The sequence below is a fragment of the Pseudonaja textilis genome, chromosome 2 (genome assembly GCF_049901715.1).
Source record: "Pseudonaja textilis isolate UNSWEBS1 chromosome 2, rPseTex1.2, whole genome shotgun sequence".
Taxonomy (NCBI): domain Eukaryota; kingdom Metazoa; phylum Chordata; class Lepidosauria; order Squamata; family Elapidae; genus Pseudonaja; species Pseudonaja textilis.
The window spans coordinates 152,434,924-152,462,867 of record NC_141991.1 but is presented as its reverse complement, the minus strand read 5'-3'; the positions used below and the strand labels follow the sequence as shown (position 1 = coordinate 152,462,867).

Genomic DNA, 27,944 nt, shown 5'->3' with positions numbered 1-27,944 from the left:
TAAAGTCTCCCATTACTACTGTGGTATGTTTTATACATACATTTGTTTATTGATTAGCAAAGAGTTTGTCTATTTTTTTCTGCTTGGTTGTGTGGCCTGTAGTATATGCCTATAGCAATGTCATTCTTTTTTCCTTTTATATTGACCCATATGGATTTAGGAGGTTTTCATCCTTGGTTTTATGTATTTCTGTAGAGATGTAGTGATCTTTTATATACGATGCAACTCCACTTCCTCTTTTCTTAGATCTGTTTCTTTTGAATAGTTAGTATCCTTCTATCAGTACATTTCAGTTGTGAGTTTCATTCCACCATGTTTCAGCAATGGCAACTATATCATACCTGCCTTCATATACCTGCCTCAAGTTCATCCTGTTTGTTTCTTAAACTTTGAACAGTAGGCATCCAAGTCCTTTATGGGTCTTGGGTATGTTTCTTATAACTCCTACTTTGTAAGTGGGATTTCCATCCTTCCCATCACTCTCTACTTCATTATATTTTTCTTTTTTTATTTCTTCCTTCTTTTTACTCCCTCCCTAGTCCCTAGGTTGTGAGGACTGCTCCCTCCTGCCTCAATTTTAACTTAAAATTTTGATGAGTCAGTCACTTTCTGACTATATTCTTTCCATTTTGGGGGGCTACAGTCCAACCCCTGCCAGTAGCCCTTCATGTAGGTAATGATCTATGGTCTAGGAAACTGAAATTCTCTTGATACCAGTTTTTAAGTCAGTGGTTCGTTTCTAAAATCCTTTGCTCCTTCATTGGATGTTGTTTTTCTGTTGGAAGTATACATGAAAACACAACTTGTGCTCCTAATTCTTTACCTTTTTTCACTAGCTGTTCGTAATCTCGTTATTGTTTTCAGATTTATTGTTGTGTCATTGATCCTCACATGTAGAAGAAGAAAGGGGGGTTGATTATTTTCGTAAGCTTCTCAATTAGATCTTTGATTTTTGCTGCAGGGAGACAATATACCTCCCTAGTTTGACTGCCTGTCTACAGACTATAGTTTCTGTTCCCCTAAGAATTGACTCTCCTATCACCAATATATATACATATTTTATGGAAGTCTGGAATACTTTTCTTCCTGTCTCAGGAATGCTGGATTGTGCCTCTTTTAAAAAAAAATATTGACAAATGCTCTTTTGTGGGTGCCTGCATATTTTCTTCCAGGGAGACGCTATGAAAGCAATTGTTCAGTTCCAGAGGGACCTCACTGGAGTGGGCTAGGTAAATAGTAAGGGCTTTGGTCTTGGTTGTAGTTTTCTTCTAAGAGTGACATTTCCATCGGTCTTGCTTTTTAGGTACATATGTAGGCTCGCTTTTTATGGAAGCTGTTTGTTCCCCATTGCGTTGGATTTGGGTGTATCAATTTTCTTATTTATGTTTATGTATGGAGACACATTTTTAGAAGCTGTTTGCTCTGTATTATATTTTATTTTTTGTAATCTTCTTGTTTAGGTTGAGATTCCTCACTTTGCTCATTGAATTTCAGAGTGGCTAGAATTGCATCTAGACCTTTTACTTTTTCTTGTAATAATTCAAGCAGTTTACATTTGATGCATAAGCTGAAACATAAGACACACTTTGCAAGTCACTATAATGTCAGTCTCTATACCCATGATGTTTTTGTTTGTTTCTTAAAAAATTAAACATTTATAAAAATTAAATATTTTCCCTGTTGTGAAGTATCAGTTTATGATGGTTTACAAGAGTTCTTGGCCTTTTGTTTTCTGGCTTGAAAAATTCATCACTATCTTCCTTGTTTTGAAGTGTCTGTCTCTTTTTCCATGGTTTATTATCATTTTTTCTCTTAGATCATTAGAATTTAAAAATTTCTCAAGAATTAAAATAAGTAAACTTTTTCAAATTTTAATTGAAAAAAGAAATTTAAAATGTAAATTTTTAAAAAAAAATTGATTTTTTTTTTAAAAATGAAAAATTTAAAATTGAAAGAATTAAAAATTAAAACAGATTTTAAAATTAAAAATATTTCAGAGTTGAAAAAAGATTGAAATTTGAAAAAAGGATTTAAAAATTAATTGAAAAAAATTGAAAAAATAATTAAAAAAAGAAATTCAGAAATTTTAAAAATTTAAGACTTTATAAAAGTTCTTGGCCCTTTATGAAGTAAAATGGACTTCTTTTGTTGGAAATCTCACCCTGTTTTCAAGGACTTTGCTCTTAACCCTCTACTCCCTGACTTGAAAATTTATCCCTTTCCTCCCTGCCCACATGTGTTTTGTACTTATTAATATAATTACAAATTTACTTATCAATGTACTTATCAATTACAAATGGGTTGGTGAGATTTACACTTTTGTTTCTTTAAGCTTTTACCCAAATCTTTAGCAGTTCCTTTAAAAACATGCACACTAATCAAATCAGTTGCTCACTTCATTTCCCAAAACATGTGCCAACTCACCAAATCAGGACCGGGCAAATCAGGATCAGCATCAAGAGCAGAGAAGTTGAGTGGGAAAGGAAAACAAAGAAAGAAGTTAGCAAGAGAATGGCAATTCTTCAACTGAATCAATTCTCCAGATGGAGGGAATGGGAATGAGTGAACTGAGGACAGGAGTCTTGTCTCAGTGATTTGTTCATAAAGGGCCTTACACTATAAATAGTCCTCGACTTACGATCGCTCATTTGACAATGGTTCCAACAGCCTCAGAAAAAGTGATTTATGACCTGTCTTCAAAGTTATGCCTGTTGTACCTCCCCTCTATCCCATCTCATAATTGCAGACACTTGGCAACCTGTGCACATTTATGATGGTTACTGAGTCTTGAGGTTACATGATCATGATTTGCAACCTTCATAGGTGGCTTCTGACAAGAAAAGTCAATTAGGGAAGTTGAATTTGCTCGACTGCATGATTCATTTAATTATTATGAGATTCGCTGAATGACTGAGGTAAAGTGGTCATAAACTTGTGACTGGTCACATGATTTGCTTAACAGCCACACTGCTTAGTGACCAAAATTCTGGTCCCAAATGTGGCTGTAAATTGAGGATTACCTGTACTGAGATCCTTCTTTATCCTAATGTAAGTTGCAATTATTATATATCTCATATAACTTATTGTTATATGAGATATCCGGATATCTCTGTGCATGTTCACTGTCTATTGAACACATTATTTTTATATACAGCTATAATTATAAGGAGGAAACAACCTTCATGGTAAAGGTTGCAGGTAAAGGTTTTCTGTGCACAACCCAGAACTTGATCAAGTGCTCCCTTGTGGTAATGTAACTCATACTCCACCCATTTTTCAATAGCTATTTGACACTTATGAACATTCTCTGTCATCAATTTTATCACAGCTTTGGTCAAAAATACATTTGGTAACAGTCATAACTTGATCAATTTTGATGAAGGATGTCCAATGGAAATAACATCAAGGAAGAGATGAAGTGATAGAAGAAAAAGAAAAACAGAGCAGAACAATTATAAAACCACTGAAGTTCAGCAGTGTCTGAAAAACACAGGTAAACATTCCTGATGCAATAGCAGAAGATCCATATTTGGCTTGCCTCATGGTATGTGTACTATTAAAAAAAAAAAACCTCAACCCAAACAAATTAAGGCAACATTGAGAGCTCCTGATCCTCCTTCCAACATTCTTCATCTTGAGAATTTCTATACGTGAGCTTCCTGCCATGTTGCACAGAGTGGGAGGGAAGAGGAGGTGCCTTAATAAAGCATGCTACACATACGAACCCAAAAGCATTGGCACTGAGCCCAGCTGCCCCTGAGTAGACTGAGATAAATTTAGGTTCACGATTGTTCCATTTTCTTTGCCAAACAGAACTTGGATGCTGTTTCTGAAACCTCTACTCTTTGTCAAGAAAGGACTGTTTCTTTGTATAATGAGGTCAGCAATGACTTCTAGCAGGGCATCTTTTGAAGCACTTCTAGTGCAATGCTTCCTTAATTTGCAAATTGGCACACACACACACATTCACACCTCTTTGGCCAGATTATTGTAATTTAATACTGATTTTGAAATTAAAATGATGAAAGCACATAGATATTAGTAATAGTAATTTTAGGGTGTTCTCCACTGTTCACACATTATAATATTCCTGAGGTTTTTTTTATTTTAGACTAGTTATTTATTTCACAAAATAAATTCAAAAGCTTTGTGTATTTAAGAATTGAATCATCTACGTCTGGATTTCATAATGAAAACAATAGTTTTGAGCAACACACACTGCAACTCCCAGAGCTATGATGGAAAATCCTAAAACATTTGGGAAGGCTGTAGGACAAAAGGCAAGCTTCTTAGGCAGCCTTGAATCCCAGATTTTTTATTTTATCTGAGAAGCAGAAGGAATGGGGCAAGGGAGAACAGGAGGAGCAGGGCCAGGAGAGCCAAGCTCTACAATTCAAAGTGGGGAGTGGCCAGTTTTATGAAGTTTCAGCAACACAAAACAAACCTCAAGCAATGCAGGGTAAGCTGGAATAGAGGGACTGTGGCTGATTCATGCTATTCAGGTGTTGGTGGCTTTGACTGTGGTTGGGAATTTCCCAGCAAGAAGGCATAGCTTTCCCTCTAACTCTTAAGAAATAGGTTACACTTCATATCCACCCATAAACCGATATTATTCTCCTTCCCACTGCAGCACCACGAGTGGGATAGATGATCAAGGAACTCATCATTTTAGGTTTTTTAAAAAGGGTCGAAGCTGCAATGGGAATTGTCCAGGCTGCAGGTCCTCTACAGCAGGCGTCGCCAACCTTTTGGACTTCAGGGACCACCAAACTCATAATTTTAAATCCCGCGGACCACTAATATGAATTTTGACTGACAGTGGCTTGCTGATGTTGGTGGGAAAGTCGGTCCTGTATTCCAGAGGTGCAGTAGTCACAGGATTGGCCCTTTGGTCATTCCAGAGCAGCTGCTCTTCCACCTGGGTGCACCGGCCTGCCACGCACTGGAGGAGCTGCTCTGGGATGACGAAAGGGCCAGTCTTGTGACTACTGCAGCTCTGGAATATGGGACTGGCCCGTGGTGGGGTTGGAATCCTCCGCCGTAGGGGGTGGCATGTATAATGTGCAAATTTGCGGGTGGTGCAACATGCAAAAAGCAGCGCAGCCCTCGCTGCCAGACGAGGTAACGGTGCTGTTGCAGCAAGAGGGGGCTGGCAGCACAGGTAGGTTGAAGCGACAATGGAGATTGCTGGAAGGTGCGGGAATGCTATGCTACTTGCATTTGCACAGCATCAGCATTCCACCTTTGGTCAAGGAGCCCAGCCAAAGTTTCCTGCAGCACTTGCGCTTCAGCATTTTGACTCCCAGGGACAGGAGTTTGGCCAAACTATCTGCAAAATTGTCTCTCTCTCAAGGACCGTTCTCAGAAGCAGCATGGGAAACTTCGGCCAGGCTCTTAAGAGACAAGAGTGGCTCCAGCTGCTTCTCTCCACAAGTGCTCTGAGAGAGAGAGAGACTGTTTTGCAGGTAGCTTGGCTGAACCTTGGGAGTCAAAGCACTGAAGCACGAGCGGCGCAGGAAACCTTGGCCGGGTTCCTCGAGCAAGGGTGAAATGTTGATGCCCCGCAAATGCAAGTAGCATGGCGCTCCCGCACCTTCTAGCCATCTCCATCACTGCTTCGGCCCGCCTGTGCCACGCCCCCCCCTCCTGCCGCAACAGCACCATTAACCTCGTCTTGGCCTGCAAGGGCTGCACTGCTGTTTGCACATTGTACCTCCTGCAAATTTGCACATTACACATGCCACCCGGAGATTTCCAACCCCACTAAGGACTTGTCCCATCTTCCAGAGCTGAAGTAGTCACAAGACTGGCCCTGGTCGTCCCGGAGCAGATCCTCCAGTCCATAGTAGGAGCAGCTAGTAGGTGGAGGAACAGCTGCTCTGGGATGACCAAAGGGTCAGTCCTGGGACTACTGCAGCTCTGGAATATGGGACCGACTTTCCCACCAACATCAGCAAGCCACCCCGGGGCGCATTTTCCTCCCCTGCCGTTGGTCTTACCTTCCAGTTCCAGTTTGCGTGGCTCTACTCAAGGTAAGGTTTGCATTCGGCTGAAGGTGGGGGCCAGTGGGTGGGTGGGCCATGTGGGCAGCACAGCCTTGTGTTCCCATGCAGCCTGGATTAATTGCTTTGGGGGGGTGCTTTGGAGGGAACATTTCTCTGCAGATCACCAAAATTTTCTCACGGACCACCAGTGGGCCCTGGCCCACTGGTTGGCAACCACTGCTGTACAGCATAGAATAATGCAGGTTATTCAAACAAAATGTTCCATTTAAAATGGAAAGGAAGTGTTCCCTATTATAAGAAAGAGTGATGTGCAAATACAAAAATCTTTGCTTAACGTCAGCAACCAGAACTGTCAGAACTGCCATCACTAAGCAGCAGTCTGGGGAAATTGTGCTTTATAACTAAGCAATTTAGTAATGGCAATTCCAATCCCGATTGCAGCTATAACACTGAGTACTTGTAGTTCGGACACTGAAAACAACAATATAGGTGTTGAAATGAGATCCAGAGAGGTTTCCCTGCACTGTTTTCATTTTAACTGCAAATTAAGTGATATTTAGGTACACACACACACACACACACACACACACACACACACACACACACACAGAGTTTGGTCAAGATAAATAAGATATTTTATTCTTTTGCTGTGTAATTGTAACAAAAGGGCTGTAGTGTAGTTTGATGATAAATGCAGAGAGAAAGACTGGAGATTAGAGGACTAAAGCTGCATGCAGATTCAGACAAACACATAAGAAGAAGCAACATTATAGCCTACCTCCCAGCCAGAGGCCTGATTGACAGGGAAACAGAAAACACAGGTAGAAGAAAGGTAGTTAATTTTTTGAACCTCAGTATCCTTTACTCTCTAACTGATCACTGGCTAGTCCCAAGGGTATGTTTGAAGTGAACATAAAGTATGTGTTCTTTAGGACTAGGGTTGGGAAGAGTGTTAATTCTGCAATGCAAATTCCCTCCCCTTCTTAATGGGGCAGCTAGAAATTGGCTTTTTATACCTAGCTTCATTCTGTCTATCCCTAAGATCTCAACAATGAAAGAAAATCAATTCTGATTGAGATCTGACCATATAATTAACATAGTAATTCCAATTTGTGACACTTAAATATTTATCACGATGCTGGCTCAGGGATAAAAAACTGTATTGGCTGAACAAGCTACCTGAAATTAGCATGGTTCTCATCAATTCCTAACTGCATTTTCTACCCTCATCCATATTTATACAATGAAATATATAGAAATAAATGGAATATTTATGAAAAATTGAGATCTACAAGTGTTTATTTCTCTGCCTGTCCATTTTTCTTCATGGAATCTATGATATGAAACAGTGATATCACAGTAAAGCCATATGCCTCATTTCCCCTTCAAGGAACTTTTTTAGTCCTGATATTCAAACTACTGCCACATAACTTTAGCTGTGAAAACTTTTAATAAAGTTATCCAAATGGATTCAATACTTTGGTCCTCAACTCACACTAACTTATGGCTTGTTTGGTTTCTACTTCATGAATGGAGTCTAAACATTTTGGCTTATTTTATAGACCCAAAGAATCATAAGATGTATGTGTCTGAAAGGACCATATTAGTTATGTAGCTCAGTTCCCTACTCCAAACAGGAATTCATTAACCATGCCTAAAAAGTAGAGATCCAATCCCCACTTGAAAAATTACAGTATAAGGAAGCAGAAGCTCCATTTAACAGCTCTTATCATTAGAGAACTAATCCAAATATCCAGCCTAGGTTTTCATTTCAACCTGCTGGTTCTTATTCATCTCTCCATTCTAATAGAAAACCTGGCACCAATCTTGCACATGGTTAACTACTGTGTATCTGTGAATAAGATTTCTTTTTTGCAAACTGAATGTATTCCAGCTTTACCATTATTTTTTTAAAGTACAATACTTAGAACTGAATGTAACAAGCCAACAGTAATCTTACCAGTGCAGTGTGTAATGGAATTATTTCCTACTAGCTGAATAGCCGTGCTTCATGATGAAACTATGAGATCAGGCTATGCAGGAGAAATTTGGTTCACAATCACTTGGTTCAGTGGTGATTGGTGATTGAAACACATAAGAGTTTCCTTTCCTTTCCTGTCCTGTCCTTTCCCCTTTCCATCCTCCTTTCCTTTTTTCTTCTTTTCCTTTCCTTCTTTCCTTTCTTTCCCCTTTCCATTCCTATCCTTTCTTTTCCTCCTTTCCTTTCCTTCTTTCCTCCTTTCCCTTCCCTTCCTCCTTTCCTATCTATCTATCTATCTATCTATCTATCTATCTATCTATCTATCTATCTATCTATCTATCTATCTATCAAAAGTGTTATACTGTAAAATATAATGCTCCGTTGTCCCAAAGGTGCTTTTTTTCAGGAGACAACTGGACTTTCTGGTTTTTCCTTGAAGATGTTTTTCTTCTCCTCCAAGGAGCTTCTTCAGTTCTGACTGGATGGTGGGTAATAAAAATACTACAACCTTTGATGCCTAAGTAGCTTCCTGTTTGGAATTGTAATATGCATCCTTTTGGAGAATGGTTGAGGCAACTTGGAAGTTTGTGTCTTTAGGTCACTTGAGTGGTGCAGATGGCTGTGGAGTTACTAAGGTAACGGAATGTGAGGCAACTAGCAGTTGGAAGAGAGTTCTTTTCAGTGGGGGGTGGGGAATAGAACTCCTTAGCATCAGAGCTTGTTAGTTACTGTATTAAGAAATACTAATGATTGAATGGTAATTTCAAAAAATCCTTTCTTAGCCTCTAGAAGCCAAGAGGAACATATGTGCCAAATTTCAAGTTTGGAGGCTTTACAGTTCTGGAGATTTCATGATGCTGTGTGAGTGGTATTTTGCTTTTATAAATATAGATTGATTTTCATAAAAAATTTCTATTAATGTATATTACATTGGCCTTTCATTATGACAATTAACAAACTACAGCTTAAATGATGTGCCAACATACTCTGTGTTTATTTTTTCTGATAGACTATAAAATGGAACACAAGAATGTTTGGGAAGGAGAGAGGTTAATGCTCCTTTTGATCATCACTCTAATTCCTCTCCTAAAATGAGATACTGCAATGAACCCTGCTACAGAATGTTCTTACCTGGCTAGTTATCTTACTGAAAGCATCTTGCAATTTGCCATGCAGCACTGCCAACTTCTTGAAGTCACGGTTGGCTTCATGGATTGGAATGAAGATCTTGTAGGTTTCATTGACAGCCTCATAAAGTCCACCCTGGGAAGAATGAAGCAAGAATTCAGAGTGCATGGAACATCCCATCAGGGCAGTTCTGACAACTAAGAAGCAAGTATCAAGGTGGCTAATAGGAGAAATGAGGGACAACTGGAATGTAGAAGCAGTCAGTACTTCAACAAGCTGGATAGGTAGCAGGTACACTAAAAATAGTACTTTGCAATAGTACTGGCAATGCTTCTCTTCTAAGGAATGTACCAAAGACTGATAAAGGCTACTTGAGGAATAATTTGCTGTCCTATGGAAGAAAACATTTAATTGTTACTATTATACAACAATTTTCTGTCCTGATCTTGGAAATGTATTGTGCAAAGTATGTAAAATTAACTGAAATGTAAGATTTTTTTTGTTATTTTAAAATTTATTTTAAGGCATGTTTTAGGGATAAAATGGATGATATCCTTATCCACAATTGCATACATTCTCTGAAATCAATTGGGTTGATATATCTAAGAAGGGGTTTACTAGGTATTCCCTCAACTAGAGATTTCCTTGTGTGGAAATCTCGGGCTATTGAAGGGCTACCACAGACCCTTTAAGAACTGAAATCAACAACTAGCAGGAAAACATGCCTGCCTTTTGATGAGCTCAGATGCCAGGAGTCTTTTCCTAGGAAAACAGCTCCAAAATATTTATAGCTCCTGGTTCTACACCTGATCTGGTGTGGTATGGTTTATGTGATGTACATTCTTTATGAGTGCTTTGTATCTGTTATGCTAATACAGACAAGAACTGCTGATATGGAAGGGCAGAAATTGTGCTATTCTTGGGCTATTTGAACTTCAGACATTGTTCTAAATGATTCGCATGTAAAGTGGCTCAATTTGAGCATCTGAAACCATGACATCATTCCCCCCCCCCCAGTGCATAGGAAGCCAAGCTGTTTCCTTGTCTATTTTCCCACTAGTAAATCAGCCAGGTACCATCAAGGCAATATAGAATGCTTTTGTAGGTTGGAAATAAGGGCACACAAGGGTCATGCCACATTTGAAGTTCTTACCAAAGTAAATGAAGAAGCTGCTTGCTCAAGCAAGCCTACCAGTCCTTGTTCTGTGAAGTATTTTCCAGAACAGATGCCCTCTTCATCTGGGGACAATATGTCATCTGAAACAGCAGACTCTTCTAGCACATTGGAAGATATGTTCTTGGAAACAGAGATAAATTATTGAGATAAATTATTACATCCAATTTTGGTCAACACAATACCAAAAAATAGATGTTGAAACTTTAGAAAGAATGCACAGAAGAGCAACAAAGATGATTAGGGAGTCAGAGGCTAAAACAAAGTGTATGGTGAACAATTGTAGAAACTGGACAGGTCTAGTCTAATGAAGAGAAAAACAAGGAATGACATGATAACAGTCTTCCAATAGGGGCAGCCACAAAGAAGAGAGGGTCAACCTATTCTCCAAAACATCTGAGGGCAGGACAAGAAGCAACAGATGAAAACTTATCAAGGAGAGAAGCAACCTAGAACTAAGGAGAAGTTTCCTGATAGTGAGAACAATTAGCCTCTAGAAGTTGCGGGTGCTCCATCACTGGACGTTTTTAAGAAGAGACTGGACAGCCACTTCTCCAGAATGGTATGGCCCCTTCCAACTCTGTTGTTTTGTATTCTGTAAAAACCTTTTTACTGTCTCATTCTCCCAAAGCTGCTCAGGTAGAGAGGAATAACTCACTCTAGAATTGAGGTAGGCAACTTGGTCTTTTCCAGGTATCTTGGCTGAAACTCCCATAATTCTTAGCCACTTATCATATTATCCCTATCTCATAAATTGAATTCCAAAATCAGATTAAAGTCCTCTGAGCTATAACTTCCTTGAAACACAGAGATCTTATCAAGATATGGAATATCGCTGCTCTATTTCTGGTTCTCTTGAGAAAACTTAGAAAGTGGGCTTGGTTCTGGTTTCTGTTTCTCTTGAGAAAACTTGGAAGGAGCTAAAACATTTCCTTTCAACAGCAGATATAAAAAGTACAGAGTAAATGAGTAGAAGTGTTGTGCTATTCTGACATAATACTTTAGTCCTTTTACAACTGCTCTGCTGTTACCTGGAAAGTGACACAGCCCACTGGTAAATAGCGGCAGTCTTCCAACATACTCAGATATTCAGCTACCAGTGCAGCAGAATGCACCAAACACTGTGCTGCCTCTGCATGGTTTCCACGTTCAGAATGCTTTGCTGCCATGTTCTGCAGCCATGTTAGCCTCAGATCTGGTGATGCCTGGTATCCCTTGGCTATCCTGAGAAACAAATTATGTCAGAGACAAAAGTCTTAACTTTTATGCACATCTACACTAAGTGCCTTTCTCTTCCTCTTACAGTATGTAAGGTGGAGAGTTTTTGTCATGCATATCTACAGGGTGACCTCTAGCGACATTGCTATGTTCCTTAGTTCAATTTTGTACCTTTCCTACTTTTTCTACCTTTTAAAAGCAGGCACATTCAGTGTTTCAAATGGAGGACAAGTGCCTTTCTGCTCATACTAGTTAACAGTTTTCCCCAACTGTTTGCTCATCTTGGGTTGTAATTCCCTGTCATCAGAAACAATGGGAGTTCTAGCTCCAAACCTCTAAGTGGAATTGCAGCCTGATAATTCATGTAGGATGAAAATGAGAAAAGATATTTCCAACTCCTAATCATTTTCTCCTTTGATATCCCAGCTATGTACTCCTTTTCCAAGCTCAAAATGCCTGATGCCTTTACAGTAAAGTTATGAAAACCCAAGCTCCCTCTTCCTTTCTATAATAAAGTAACTGGATACCCGTGCTTCCCGACAAAACTTTGTGATTGAGCTATGCAGGAGAAATTTGGTTCATAGTCCATTGACTCAGTGGTGGTCGGTGATTGAAATACATAAGGGAATATTGTTTCCGCCGCCTTGAGTCCGGAAGCAGTTCAATAGGTGGAAGGCATAGACATTTTGGTGAGGTACCAACGTAAGGAGCCCCAGGTCGCTCCTGAGTGAAGGAGTGGAACGTCTGCCAGTTTGAACTGAGGTAACGGTATGTGAGGCAAGTTGGACCAGAGTTCTTTTCAAGAGGGGAGGGGGAGTAGAATGTCGAACTCCCTTAGCATCAGAGCATGTTAATATAAGGCAACTGGCAGCTGGACCAGAGTTCTTTTCAAGAGGGGAGGGGGAATAGAATATCTAACTCCTTAGCATCAGACCATGTTAATATAAGACAATTGCAGATGGAACAGAGTTCTTTTCAGGTGGGGAAGGGGAGTAGAACTCCTTAGCATCAGAGCATGTTAATTACTGTATAAGAAATACTAATGATCTGTTGGTCATTTCAAAAAACCATTTCTTAGCGAGCACCTAGAAGCCAAGAAGAACATAGGTGCCAAATTTCAAGTTTGTAGGCTTTATGGTTCTGGAGATTTTGTGATGAGTGAGTGGTACTTGGCTTTTATATATATAGATTACCCCTTATTGGCTTTGACAGAGGCTGCTATCAATAAAACCAGTACTGAGCAATATTTTTTTCTAAGAAAGCTATTTTTGGTGAAGGCTCACAGTGGCCACCAATATCCAACTAATGAACTTAATGCCAAATGTGATTTCTGAACATTCCCTAAAAGGACTGGGAACAAGACAAAATAAATCAGGAAATTTGCATCTGGAATGGCTTCCTTTTTCTTGACTCTCTCGGAAATATCCAGCAAAGAATTAAGGCTGTGCAAGTAAACTATTCTGGAGTTTTCTTAATTCTTCCTCTACTGACTGTGACCTTACCTATACATAAGGTCTATCAGCATCTCTGGATCCTCCTGATGTTCCTTCATCTTTACTGTGTCTGTCAGGATCATGTGCAAGTTAAAGACAAGATCTTGTACCTGAGCAGGAAAAGAAGAAAGCAATTTCTATATAAGCAACAATGAAAAACTACTTATAAAAATCATGTAAACATGATAGATACTGGCTTAGAGATGCCTGAAAGGAAACCATTTTCTTTTTTTATTTAGTTAGAGAAATCTCACTGTTATCATGCAAAATATTTTTATTTCATGTCTGGTATAAACAGAAACACATATCTCCATTGTAATAATACTAAATGTTTCGAAAGTCAAGCCCTTCCTTTTGGCAAGCATACTATTAATACTCTGCACACCAATCAGAAATGCTGTAAATGAGTGGATTTTGTTCCTTCAATTTTCCCCCAGTTCACATTTCCTATTTGCATTTTATCTGTATTAGGTGTGTGCCCACCAAATACTTCTACTTCACCCCACAGTCTCATTCTATTTCTTTATTCAAATTGACATGTTGTTAGCTATTTTTCCTTTACATAGTTTTTCCCAAGTATTATCTTTGGGTTTCCTTCACTTAAAGCTATAAGTAGTCCTTGACTTACAACAGTTCGTTTAGTGACTGTTCAAAGTTACAATGGCACTGCAAAAAGTGATTTATGACAATTTTTCACACTTATGATCTTTGCAGCATCCCCATGGTCACGTGATTTACATTTGGATAATTGACAATTGACTCACATTTATGATTGTTGCAGTGTCCTGGAGTCGTGTGATCACCTTTTGTGACCTTCTGATGAGCAAAGTCAATGGGGAAACCAGATTCACTTAAAAACCATGATACTACTTTAAGAACTGCAGTGATTCACTTAACAAATAAAGCAAGAAAAGTTGTAAAATGGAGCAAACTCACTTAATGAACTTCTCACTTAACAAATACATTTTGGGCTCAATTGTGGTCATAAGTTGAGGACTATCTGGACTGTTAGGTCTGCCAGGCTCAGCTTGGTGCCTCACAGGCATCCTGGGATCAAAGGCCAGAAAGAATAGATGGGCAATAAAGCTGTGTGTGTATGTGATGGGAAATAAGGAGAGGGGAATAACAGATGATAAAGACCACAGATGCTCGCAACCAGTTCGTACCAGCATCCAAGGCCAGGCACCTTGAGAAAGAACGTGGGTTACCCCAATACCTCTTAGCATTCTCAAAACACTTCGGTGAATTCTGATTGACTGAAGGTGGACTGGTCATGGGTGGGGGCGGGGGGGAAGGCTGGGATGAGGGCAAACCTTTCTGTATCTTTTGAGCACGGAAAACATAAAACTTGCTGAATTTACTGCAGACATCATCTTCTTAGTAAAGGAATCTTTTGCTTCAACCAAATGCGGTCAAGGGTTTCTCTTTGCTAAGGGATCAGATTGGGGAAGAGCTTTTTACACTCTCAAAGCACGAAAAACCCTGGCCAGGGAGGCACACCCCGCTGACCAGCCAACTCCAACCACAGCAAGCAATGGAGCCATTATCTCTGTTGCTGCAATGGCAACAGCAGCAGCAGGAGGCCCCCATGGCAATGGCAGCTGCCCCTGCACCTGGCCCCATAGGCCAGCCTGCATCAGCTGTAAGGGCAGTGCCAGTGTGGCCAAGTGGACACAAGATATAAACCCTGGGTGTAAAGTTCAATGGAGATCTCAAGCAGCTGGGATTCTTCCTTACACAAATTTGGACATACATGTAAGAGTATGGTCCAGAAATAGCCACCAAAGGGACCAAGGTGCGGTGCATGAATATGGCATTGGAGAAGACTGTGACTGAATGGTCACCCTCCGTAACGATGACGCCCTGGAGTTGAGAAACTTCAACCAGTTCATGATCACCCTTTGGAAGTGCTTCGAAGACCCAAGCCAAGCCAAGGACGCACCTATACACCTAGGAGTTTTGTGACCTGGTCTGCCAACTGGCCAGAAGACATCAATCAGGTTAAGTGGTGAGGTCTACAACACCTGTATCTCCAGGGGTGCTCTTCTCCCCTCCACGGCAGGTATGTCCTAACAAAGGAAGTGGAAATTGACTTGGCTTGATCCAAATATCAGCTGAGCTGTGGGTGGTGAAGATCCTTCCCTAAAAACACTGTCACATGAGCAGAGCTCATGCTGACAGTCCATCAATTGCTTCAGGTGTGGGAAGGCAGGACACCGAGCTGATTGCCAAGTCATATATTCAACCCAGAAGGCAACTCTAGGACCTGTCAAAAAACTGGGGAAACCGCCACAGAGAACCTGCGAGACAGCCCTGAAGGGAGTAGAGGTTGTACAGTTCACCTCATTCCCAGCCTGATGATCCCTTGGTAAGTCACACGGTCAACCCAGTGACCATCCCCATAATGGTTTAATCTTCAAGGAGAAAAGGGAGCCTAGTAGCCCTCCTGGACTCAGGGTGCATCAGATGTCTGGCTAACCCTACCCTGATCAAGAAATTGGGTGTGACACTCAGACAATTTGAAGTGCTCATAGATTTTGCCAACTGGATGGCTCAGTGGCATGGGAGATCCCAGCGACATTTGTCACCAAGCCAATAGAGAAGAGGATTGGCACACACACAGAGACCCTAAACTTTATCATAACCCCTGTCATGGAGAGACCCCTTGTGTTAGGACTCTTTTGGCTTCTGAAATGGAACCCCTATGAAAACTGGAGGAGGGGATTGCTAAAAAATCTGGCAGGCCAGCTGCAAAAAGGAGAAGGACCATAAGCTGCCGTGGCCAAAGCCTAGACGGAAGGAGGAAGCAGGCACCAATGACCAACTCCAAGGTGAATCTCTGATCCCCCAAGAGTACTGGAACTTATGTGATGCTTTCAGTGAAAAGGGGTCAGATGCACTCCTACCCAATCAGCCGATAGACTGCTCCATAAAAATCCTACCAGGAGACAAACTACCAAAACCCAAGATGTATTCCATGACCCCTAGGGAATTGGAGGAACTACAGACTTTTATAGACAAAAAATTAAAGTGTGGTTTCATCCAGTCCGACAGACCGGCTACCCTGGTACTGATTCAGAGAAGAAGGATGGGTCCCTTCATCTATGCATTGACTATCAGGGACTCAATGCTGTCTGCGTGGAAAATGTCTACTACTTCCCCTTGATGAAGGCATGCCCTTTGGTCAAGGAGGTCTTCACCAAACTGGATTTGCAAGAGGCATACTACTGAGTTAGGATCAAGGCAGAAGATCAATGGATTTCCCCTTAGGATGTTTCCAATTGCAAATCCTCGTTTTTGGACTGTAAGGGGACTCTGCTGTCTTTATGCAGCTGATAAACAAAGTGCTGCATGAGCATCTGTACAAGGGAGTGCTAGTCTACCTGAATGACATTTTAATCTATACTGAGACAATGGCAGAACAAATAAAACTAGTCAGAGCTGTGCTCAAAAAACTTTGAGTGGCCAAAGTATATGCCAAGCCATCCAAATGTGAATTTCACCAAAGTAAAATTGATTGCCTAGACTACCACATTTCCCATGAGGGGATAGACCCCCAAAAGGTGCAGGCAGTATTAGAGTGGGCTCCTCCCTGCACTCGGAAGCAACTGCAAAGCTTCTTGTGATTGTGAACTTTCACCCCTTATTCATTTCATTTGCCCAGATAGCTCTCCCCATCACCAACCTACGAGGGGGGGGAGGAGGAGGGAGGGAGGGAGGGAGGGAGGGAAGGAAAGAAAGAAAGAAAGAAAGAAAGAAAGAAAGAAAGAAAGAAAGAAAGAAAGAAAGAAAGAAAGAAGGAAGGAAGGAAGGAAGGAAGGAAGGAAGGAAGGAAGGAAGGAAGGAAGGAAGGAAGGAAGGAAGGAAGAAGAGAAATGCAATGTTTTAAGTTCTTTGGATCTTAAAAAGGTAATATTTCTAGCTGGGTAAGGGCAAACCAAGACAAGGCCCAAGTCTTGCCCCAAATCTCTTGCAAGCAATTTATGGTACTGTGCACAATACCTGCTCAGCAAAGGTTGTCTCTCGCAACTCCGGGTCTTCTTCAGCATAGGTAAGGATGGTTTTCAGTGAGCGCCTCAAGTGCTCCTCATTGAAGTTCTGAGATGTTCCCACAAGCGAGGAGAGGGACATGGTGACCTGCATCTTCACTCGGGCAAAGTTCTGTATAAGAAAATTTCAAAAAGGTATTTCTTTTTAGCATTAACAAAATTCCAGACATACATAAAAAAGAAAGTCCCTGCTTTCTTCATCATATCTAGCCCCTTCAGCCAACCAACCTAAGGCAAAAACTTCTTGGGTAAATGCCCTGAAGTGCTAAGTGTTTTGCAAACAAGCATAATGGAAATGATGATGGCTTGTCACATTTTGAAAAGGTGGCATTTTCAGTTTCTGTAAGACCATGGGTTGCCATAAATATTTTATTGATACACACGCACACGTACAAACACACATACATATATTATATATTATAAAAACACATGACGGTCAGGCAAGCATGGTGAACTGTCTTGGCAATGCTTTGTGTCTCTTCTTGACACAAAACTCATGGAATCAAGCAGTATATTTTAACCCAATCTATCTTAATAACAAAATAATAAAAATAAATAATAAAGAATGGAGTTGGGGGGAGACAACAAAATAGGAAGACACAGCATGTGAATAGGAAATAAATGTATTATAAGCAAGCAGATAAAAGTAATGTAAAATTGGTCATGGACCTAAAACATTGAAAATTGGAAGAGAGAAAAAGGTTGCTGCTCTGCCCTCAAAAAAGCAGCTGTATGGAGAACTGTCCTACCCCTTAATGCTCCCACACATAAACTCTTTTTCCCAATAGCACTTACATTGCCAATCTCAAAGTTCTGCCTCATGAGAAGGTAGAGTGAGGTGCTTGCATGGGTGCGAATGATCGCTATTCTGCTACTACAGTGGCGTAGGAGACGCAGGCACAGATCAGCACACAGTTCAGTGTCTTCTTCAAAAAGCATTTCAGGGAACTGTAAGCATGGGATTCAAGTTATCTGATTTGACAATGATAAAAATTGTTTTTCTAATTTGTTATTTATTTAATTAGATGTGGAAGTCCACTAAATTCTATATGACTCCGGGCAGCATACAGCATTAAAACATAATAAAATACTAAGAAACACCAACTAGTATATCTGAAAATATAATCCTTTAAACAAATGAAATCCTATAAGGGCTCAAGGCTTGAAGCAACCGCCGGGTTTTAAATATAAATCAGGGTAGAAGTTATACAAATCTTAGAGCAATATTTCCCAACCTTAGCTATGTTGAGATGTGTGAACTTCAACTCCCAGAATGGAAGACCTGAGGCTCATATATCTTAAAACAGCTAAGGTAGGAAACACTGTTCTAGGTGGATATTATTCTAAAGGGCAAGTGCTGCAACAGAAAAGGCAATCTCAATGTTTAATTAAGGGGGCTAGAATATACCCACTCTGTTTGTTGTAAAGGATGGGTAGAAAGTATTGGAGATTCCACCCAATTTATATTAGTGAAATATACAACCCAATTGTGTATCACTTCTAAACCCTAAGGTATTAAAACATTCAAAACAGGAAGATCTAACCCAGGCCTCCCAGTGGACTTTGAACAACTAACAGTCTTTTTAAGAGCCTTGGTGGCGCAGTGGTGGTACTGCAGGCCACTTCTGCTGACTATCGGCTACCTGCAATATGGCAGTTCAAATCCCACAAGGCTCAAGGTTGACTCAGCCTTTCATCCTTCCGAGGTGGGTAAAATGAGGACCCAGAATGTTGAGGGCAATATGCTGACTCTGTAAACCACTTAGAAAGATAGAAATGCAATAGATAGAAATGCTATTGCTATGTGGGCTGTTCCACATCTGGAGTATACTGACTGAGGAAATCTGCTATGGACAATAGCAGACACATCTCAGACAAGGAAGCATCTGGGCAAGCAAGATGTCTCCTAGCAGATCATGAGCCTTGCAAAAGTTGCAGATTGACTGGAAGGAACTGCATTTGATGAGACTTTCCTTACCAAGCAGACTCACCTTGCTCACTAGTGCTCTCTGAGTGGCAAAACAGTGTTGCAAGAAGGCAGCACTAGGTGTACAGCCCATGCTGTGAAGAAGCACCCTCAGCGCCCCACCCAGGACACTCTCCTTGGTTTCAGATACTGTCTGTGGGGGAGGGGAAGGAAGAAAAAATGAATTCGTTACACAGCAGAATGAAGGAGTGTTTCATGCTATCACACTTTATTACAACGTAGGAACAAAATGATAGCTGCACAAGTAAATGAGATACCAAATGTATTTTAAGGAAATGTTTTATCACAAGAAATGTAACATTTCTTAAATTTAAAAGAAAGCTATTTTCTTACCTTATTATCTGCAGATTCCTTATACGAAGTAGATGATAAATAAAACTATTTGGCACAATATTTGAGAAGCACTGTATTTCTTTTGATACAGAATTTCCTTGAAATGCAATGGAGACCAATTAAGTCCCTGCTAAATTGTGGGATCCCTTTATAGAGTTTATAACTCAGATTTTTACATCAAGATGTGAAGTCTGCTTGCAGGCAAAGAAACTTACCAGAGACTTCAGTATGGCTAGTAATATGAGGGCTTGCAGAACCTATTCAGTATTACTGGGTCTGGTTTTCTATTTAGGACAGATTGCCTGTTGTAAGTATTAGTACTTCACTTATTGTCATTAGTGAAACCTAGAGAAGCTCCTATGTCATAGATATGTTTTGTTTCTTAACATCTATGGTCCAGCTCAGTTTCTATATGCCACCCATCATCCTTTATTTTCAAGCCTTACCCAACATACTAAGTGAATTTTGCTCAACAGTGCGTTTCTGAGAACCATCATGACTAGGAATAATCAGAGTTATTATTATAGACACAGGAATTGTAATAGTATAGAAAAGAATGAATGAGCTGGAAGGACCTTGGAGGTCTTCTAGTCAAGCAGGAAAACCTATACTGTTTTAGATAGGTCTAGACTCTTCTTAAAAACATCCAATGATGGAGCATCCACGATTTCTGAAGGCAAGCTGTTCTACTGGTTAATTATACTCACTGTTAGTAAGTTTCTCCTTAATTCCAGGTTGCTTCTCTTTGATTGGGCTTCCAACCATTGTTTCTTGTCCTGCTCTCCAGTGCTTTGGAGAATAATTTGACCCCCTCTTCTTTGTGGCAGCCCCTAAAATACTGCTATGATGTCACCTCCAATTCTTCTTTTTTTTAGACTAGCCAGACCCAAATCCTGCAGCCATTCTTCATATGTTTTAGTCTCCAGGCTTTGATAATCTTAGTTGCTCTTTTCTGAACTTTTTCCAAAGTCGCAACATCTTTTTTGTAGTATGGTGAGCAAAATTGGTCGCAGTATTCCAGGTGTGGTCTTACCAGGGTTTTATAAAGTGGTACTAATAATTCATGAGATATTAATTCTATGTCTCTGTTTATACAACCCATGATTGTGTTAGGTTTTTTGGCTGTTGCTGCACACTGCTGGCTCATATTCAAGTGATTATCACTAGGACTCCAAGGTCCCTCTCACAGGTACTGTTTTTGAGCCAGGTCTCGCTGAATTTGTACTTTTACATTTGGTTTTTCCTGCCTAAATGTAAAACTTTGCCTTTTTTCCACATTAAAATTCATGTTGTTGGATAGGGCTCATGGTTCAAGTCTGTCAAGATTTTTTTGGATCCTGAGCTTGTCTTCTGGGGTCTTGGGTATTCCTGCCAGTTTAGTGTCATCTGCAAATGCAAAAGATATGGAAGAGTACTGGGCCTAAGATGGAGCCTTGGGGTACTCCACTACTTACTTCTCTCCATGGGGATATGGTACTATTAAGGATTACTCGTTGGATATAGTTTATTAACCAGGTACAAATTCATCTGGTGATGATGCTGTCTATCTTTTCTAGCTTACCAAGAAGTAGGTTTGGTCTATTTGTTGAATGCCTTGCTGAAGTCTAGCTATACTCTGTTCAGAGCATTTCACTAGTCTACTAATTAAGTCAATTTATCAAAGAATGAAATAAGATTGGTTTGGCATAATCTGTTTTTTACAAGCCCATGCTGACTATTAGTTATACATTTATTTGCTTCTAGTTGTTCGCATATCTATCTTTTGATTATCTTTTCCAGAATTGTCCCAGGTATTGATATTAGACTGATTGGTCTATAGCAGTGGTTCCCAAACTTTTTCAGTCCACCGCCCCCTTAGTGCTACAAACTCATCCTCGGTGGCCCCCACCCAGGGTTGGGATTCAAATTTCTGTGGGCATGGCCTAATTTGAGGGTGTGGCTTGCCAGTCATGTGACTGGGTGGGCATGGCTTATTCGTCATATGACTGGGTGGGCGTGGTTTGCTGGTCACATGAGTGGCTAGGTGTGGTTTGGTGGTCATGTGACTTGGTGGGCATGGCCAGGTGACTGGCAAACCAAATACAAGTGGTCCTTACTAAATGGCCAGTTGTTTAGCAAGTGTTCTAATTTATGACTGGCTCTCCAGAGCTATTTGACCTGTTTTTGGAGTTTTGACAGCCATGCACACACATACACACACACTCCCTTCCAACCCTGCTGGAGCAGGTCATTGGACTAGAATCAGCAAAGCATCTCTGATTAGATTCTAGTAGTGAATAGAATCTGATCAGAGATGCTTTGCCAATTCTTGTTGATTTTTATTTGTATTTCTTTATTTTATGTTGCTGAATTGCATTGACATGTGTGCCCCTTCTTGTGCACAACCCAGAAGCTTTTGTGATTCTTTGCAGCAAAAATTACTGACCTCTGGCTTTGCTCTACTTTTCAAATGTGCTGCCACTGCCGTGTTCTAGATGCCAGCCTCGCAGGTCCACCCCATTGAGCCCGCTGCACAGGAGGGACCTGCCCAAACAAGTCCAAGCGGAGCAGTGCACCAAGTCAATGGGGTGAGCCTGAGAGATGGAAAGAGAGAGAGAGAGAAAAGAAAGAGAGAGAAAGAGAGAAGGAAGAAAAGAAAGAGAAAATGGAAAGAAAGAAAAAGGGACAAAGAAAGGGGGAGATGGAAGGAAGGGACAGAAAGAAAAAGAAATAAAGGAGGAAGGGAGGGAGGAGAAAGATAATGAGATATCTATTCTAGTCCAATCACCTGCTCCAGCAGGGTTAGAAGGGAGTGTGTGTGTATGTGTTCTCCTTGTAATTTACCAGTACATTTTGGTTTTGCCTTCTTCAGAATTGGCACTGTAATGCGTTGGGGAAAAGTAATTTTTTAGGGTGGAGATCCGGTCCAATGAATCTTGTTTAAAGCCTCAACAAAATGTGAGAGCTTCCTGATAGTCTTCTCTCTCTCTCTCTCTCTCTCTCTCTCTCTCTCTCTCTCTCTCTGTCTCCCCTTGTCCTTTTTGTCTTTCAGTTTGTAAGAGAGATCTTTGTGCAGCCATGTTGGTTTCTTCTGGAATTTCTTGACAGCATTTTAACAAACAGCATCAATGTTTGGTTTGGTGGCTGCAGTGCCTCAGAGAGAAAGTCCATACAGAGAGTAGTAAGGACAATCAAGAAGATTATAGGAAGCTCAGTGACTGTTATTCAGGATACTGCTTATAAGCGCTATGTGGTTAGAGCTCAAAGCATTGTTAGACACCCCTATACACCCACTTCATGGTCTGTCTTTGTTGCTCCCCCCTGGGAGGAGATTTCAAAGTATTTCTAGCAGGACTATCATACTCTGTAACAGCTTTGTTCCCTAAGCCATCCATCTGGTAAACGTGCAAGATTCATTTCTCTCGCCATGCACACCTATACATATGAACTAGATTGTGTTGTTTCTCCGTGTCATATGTCAGTATATGCATAATTTTGTATTTATGTGTTTATTTATTTTGTCATGTTTATGTAGTGTATATTGAAGATGGTGACCTATGCAACTAAATTTCATTTTAATGTATGCTGATCAGTGTACATTCAAAGTGACAATAAAGTTATTCTAAGTCTAGGTCTAAACTTATCAGATGCATTTCGGGAAGCAGGATCCTTTCTCTTTAAGACCAGTTCTGAATGCACCCTAACAGAGATAGTAGAAACCTCACATTTAGAGGACAAGACAGATTTACTGAAACTCAAAGCTTTATCATAATGAGTAAGGCTAAGTCTTACTTGCACAATAATTTCCAGGGTATCCAGCACCACCATGTAGGCCTCTGTAGCCAGGTTTCCATCTACCAAAGCATCATGTTCTATCTCTTCCTTTGACCTATGTAAATGATAACGAAAGTGAACATTAAATTAATATCTAGTCATGCAAAATGTCTCAAATTTGCAAAGTTATTTAGTTGTTTTCTGATCACTGGGCCACCTCATTTGCCTTCAGAGCAAAAGAGCAGAATGATTTTTCCCAAAAGGGAGTCTCCCCCAAGACATTATGTGAAAGTAACTGGCTACCGCAAAACTGTTGGTTTATCTTTTCCCAAGAAAAATGATCAAATAGGAACAAAATTAGGCTGTTGGGTTAATGGAAGGCAATGGACAGAGAAACAGAAATTTAAAAAAAAAACCTTGAATACTGTTTGCTGGGACATGACTGGTACGTATGATTGTAGAACAGGACAATAGCTTTCCAGTCTTGCCTGGAAACTTCCCAAATGCATCTATTTGATTGTAGGTTATGGAATGCTAGATAATATAGAATGATATCAGGTAGCATATGATACAGAATGCTGGACTCAATAGGCCTAAGGTCTGGTCCTTCAGGGCTTTTCTTATGACTACACTTTTACGTGCAGTGAAAGGTTATTATTGTATTACTGAACCAAATTATAGTATTGTTGTACTATGAATTAACTCACTTTGGGAAAGGTAAAATTTGGATTACAATGGAAGGGTTCAAAGAGTAAAGGTTGCATTACTGCCTTTTGGGTCTGAAGGAAACCTTTGAAATTCACAGAAAGAGATGAAGCTAAGACTAAGGTCTCTATCTCCCAACTTCTGAACTGACATGAGAAGTGCGTTATTTAATTTCTTTTGTATTACTTCCAGAGGCTTCCACTCATATAGCTGCTAGAATAAGAAAAGCCCAATGAAGTGACTCTGAAAGGTAACATGCAATAACCAAATCAATTTCTTCTTCTTCTTTGGAAGAAATGTGTACATGTAATTAAAATGAAATGAGAAAAAAAAACCTGCTTTTCCAAGTTACTCGTCTGATCAAATATGTATCACACTGACTCCCCAGCAGCAGAATATGCCCATCACCCTCATCCTAGCTATTGTCTATCCACTGCAGGATGAAGGCCTCTCAATGTGCAGATGTCAGAATTGCCCACAAACGCACTTGTCCACCTTGTCCGAATTCTGTCTCCAGTGAGCAACATTCTTCCTCCAGCGAACATTTTCTTGGTTTCCAAAAGGGCTGCGCTCTGCTGAAAAAAAGGGGAAAGGATCTGGCTTTCACCACTGCAAAACAAAATGTGTTTTGAGGGGAAAGTGCTTAAATGACCAGCTTCTTCCTCTCATCCTTCCCCCTGAATGGGAGACCCCTCTGGGTTCTTGATTTTACTTCAAACAGAACATCCTTACTACAAATAGGATTTTATCATGGTGCAACATTGAAAAATCAGGATGTCTTTAATTATGGATTCATTTCCATAGCACTACAACAAATAGAAACTTCTTTCTTAATTTTTTCCATTTGAACCGATCTAAAAACTAAAGAAAATCAAATCCAATGTGTTTGTTTTCTTCAGAATTTTTACTACCACTGGCTAAATTTGCAGTAAATGTGGCCCAGAAATGGTCCGTCTTGTGGGAAGAGGGAACTGTGGGAGCAGTTCCACTGCCTCATGCACTTTGGCTTGTCTCACCTCGGCTGCGTCGAACCATTTCTTGACGTGCCCCAATAGTGCCTAAGATGGCTTCCTCCAGTCGCGCCTTCATGTCCAGAGATTTTTTGAAGGTCAGGCTATTGATGCGGTCAAAGGCCTTTTTGCCCTATGGGATGGCATCAGTCCTCATTAAGAAAGAAGAAGATACTTGACTGCAGGAACAAGATCTGCCAACCAATTGCCCACAGTTCTTCAGAAATAGGAAAAATAGTTTCCCTTAGAATAAAGTAATGAAAGGGCTATTCAGGAGTTCAGCAAGGAACATCATGATTTGTTGGGTCCACTAAAAGTATTGGTGCTGAAGCCAAATCAGCTTACAATCTCAGCACCAGATACTCTAGAACAGGGGTCCCCAACCACCGGTCCCCGGACTGGTACCGGTCCGTGGAACAATTTCTACCGGGCCGCCAGTTTGCTGGGTGCCGCCATCTTGTTTTGATGAAAAAGTGCTTCCGGTGAGCTTTTCCGGGTAAAAAGCAGCATTTGGGTGCTGAAAGAATCCTCACGCCTTAGTTTCATCGAGGGGGGGGGGGCGGCTTCGAACAAAACTAAGGCACGAGGATTCTTTCAGCACACATGGCAAGGCGAGCCGAGCGACCGTCCCGAAGCCGTCGCAAAGCCCATCGACACAGGTACAAAGGAGGAGTTGAAGGTGGCAGGGAGAAGTGGAGGACGGCTGGCTGGCCGGTCGCTCGGCTCACCTTGCCATGCGTGCTGATGCCGGTACCGGGCCGCGGATGATTTTGTGATGCCGGTACCGGGCCGCGGCACAAAAAAGGTTGGGGACCACTGCTCTAGAACACTGTCACATCTCAGTTTCACTCAGCCCATTTCAAAATTTCATTAATAACCCCATATTCCCTCCATTTCCACTCACTGCTATTAACAATCCATTTTTAAAAAACTCAAGAGATTTCTCAATATTTTATGAAAATGCTGATAACATGGGGGCCAAATTGAAGTACTTTTAAGTCACTGGGTTTATTTTTTTCCTGCATTTGTCTTCCCATCCAGTATCCACACAGAAGACTCTAAGAAGAAATTTTCTGACTTTGGAAAGATACATCACTCTTTCCTGTCCCTAACCATAACCAACCTGTTCTGCTGAGCATACTAAAGCACAGCACAAGAATAATTGACTTTTTAAATTCAGTTTTACTATCCTGCTATTTGACTCAGGTGAATTAATTATATTGATATTCATTCAACTCTTTCACAGGCTAAATTATAGTTAAGTTTTGCTTAAAAATTCAATATATTATTATATATTTTCAGTTCTTCCTAAGTACCATGTTGCTTTTAGACAAAGATTTTATACTCAGGTTAGGAGCTTGTGACAAAAAAGTGTATGAATTATATTTTTGGCTTTCATACCAACTTCTGGGGAAATAGTATATGAGCCAAAGACAGTATTCTTGTTTTTATCTCAATCTTTAAAGGAGATGAAGGGAATCAAAATATAATTCTCAATCTTCTTCTAACCTTGTATTCAAAGCAGGAGACACAAAGGTAGAGTAAATCAAGAAGACGGTTCACATGGAAAGCTGAGAGGTCAACCAGCCAACGATGTAGCACAGCCCCATCAGCATTCTTCAGTACCCAGAGAAGACAGATCAGCAGATTGCGACTTGCCTCAGCAGACAACATACTGTACTGGCGGGGAGGCTACAGACAAACAAAAGCCACACAGAACAGATCATGAACAAACTCTAAACATGTTTTATGATGTTCATGATAGGAGTTCATTGATCTAATCTACTCTAATTGGAAGAACTGGTACCATCCAAAGGAGGGGGGAAAGAGTTGTATCTGCAGGCAAGTGTTATATCTTGGTGGTCAAGCAGGTGCTTTACGTGAAGATGGCTCTAGTTCAATCCCTGGCATCTCCAATTAGAACAGAAAACTCCAGCCTGGAACCTGAAACACACTACCACTCACAACCAAAAAGAATAGACTAGCTTGCATGAATTAACGTGCTACATGGCAGCTTCATATCTCTTCTACAGCTTTTAGATGCCATCCAGAATAAATGACCTGCACTGCCTTTTTTTTGGTTTATGATGCTTATTATCAAGCTTGGTTCAAGTTTGCTCAAGATACTGTTTTAATCAAAGGATATGCACAATAGATGTATTCAGGGGCCACTCCCTAACTTGGCATTTGAGAGCCTTTTATTCTGGGATGTCCCACAATATTCAGCATGTGTGGATGATTATGAGAAGGCTGCTGAGAGGGCAAGTTCCTATCTGTTTGCTGGATTGTCTCCTGAGATCTATGGGTATAACGAAGAATTCTTGTGTGGCTGGATTCAAGGCATTGGGAGAGATACAAATCCAAAACGCACATGATCTCATCTCTGAGAGGAAATTTCCTCAAAGCTGGAAATTGTGAAGCTTCAAATCCAGAGTGTGATGTTCTGTTCTACTGTATGTTCCCATTTCCCAAGATCAATAGACACTCACCATTGATGGCATTTGGAAGACCGTAGACCGATGAGTATGAGGCAAAGGAGAACCTGCAATGGCCATGGCAACTGACTGGCTAATGGTGCTGCCATCTCCATTTCCATCGTCAACCATCACTGAAGCAAGCCGTCCTCTCTGGAGGTGGTTCTCTGTAAAACAGAATTGACTAGTGTTTGAGTGATAGAAAGAAAAGTAAGTTTTTTCCATCCAGTCAGCCACTTTAATGGTGTTCCATCTATGAAAATAAATCAGTAACAAAACATTTCTGTGTTTAGATATTAAAAGTAGCTAACAAAAATCAACACATCATCCGCTGATTAAAATATCGTAAAAACACAATGAAATGGCACACTAAAATTAAAATGTGTTTGAAGCCATGGAGGTAGTCATTTTTTTCTTTTTAAAGTAAAGGCCAACCATTGTTATTAGAACAATAAGTTGGTGTTTGGAAAAAAAAAGGTACTGACACGACCAAGCCTGGGCTGTTGGAATCTATATGAAAGGAAATGCCAAGAAGTTCTACAATGCTGACCAAGTAAATGCAGAAGAGCAAATTCAATATTTTCTTTGTTGATTTGTTTTATTTATAAGGCTGCTCAATTGACAAATGACTCAA

At 40.5% G+C, this 27,944-nt stretch overlaps 1 protein-coding gene across 11 annotated transcripts in view; it reads right to left on the bottom strand.

Moving 5' to 3' along the window:
• The window catches only part of DOCK6 (dedicator of cytokinesis 6), a 187,360-nt gene that overhangs the window by 37,370 nt on the left and 122,046 nt on the right, over positions 1-27,944 (bottom strand). For 4 of the 11 annotated variants that reach the window (XM_087925988.1, XM_087925992.1, XM_087925993.1 and 1 more), the window contains 12 exons: positions 27,326-27,477; positions 26,346-26,528; positions 24,843-24,969; positions 24,314-24,398; positions 23,140-23,236; positions 19,040-19,168; positions 17,844-17,996; positions 17,002-17,160; positions 13,009-13,109; positions 11,320-11,512; positions 10,268-10,411; positions 9,118-9,249 (listed from right to left, as the gene is read on the bottom strand). In XM_087925988.1, coding sequence (XP_087782114.1) covers positions 9,118-9,249; positions 10,268-10,411; positions 11,320-11,512; positions 13,009-13,109; positions 17,002-17,160; positions 17,844-17,996; positions 19,040-19,168; positions 23,140-23,236; positions 24,314-24,398; positions 24,843-24,969; positions 26,346-26,528; positions 27,326-27,477 — 1,655 coding nt within the window. Of the gene's footprint in view, positions 1-6,783; positions 6,799-9,117; positions 9,250-10,267; positions 10,412-11,319; positions 11,513-13,008; positions 13,110-17,001; positions 17,161-17,843; positions 17,997-19,039; positions 19,169-23,139; positions 23,237-24,313; positions 24,402-24,842; positions 24,970-26,345; positions 26,529-27,325; positions 27,478-27,944 lie in introns of all 11 variants that reach the window. The other 7 variants (XM_087925984.1, XM_087925989.1, XM_087925991.1 and 4 more) reach the window with 3 other exon arrangements.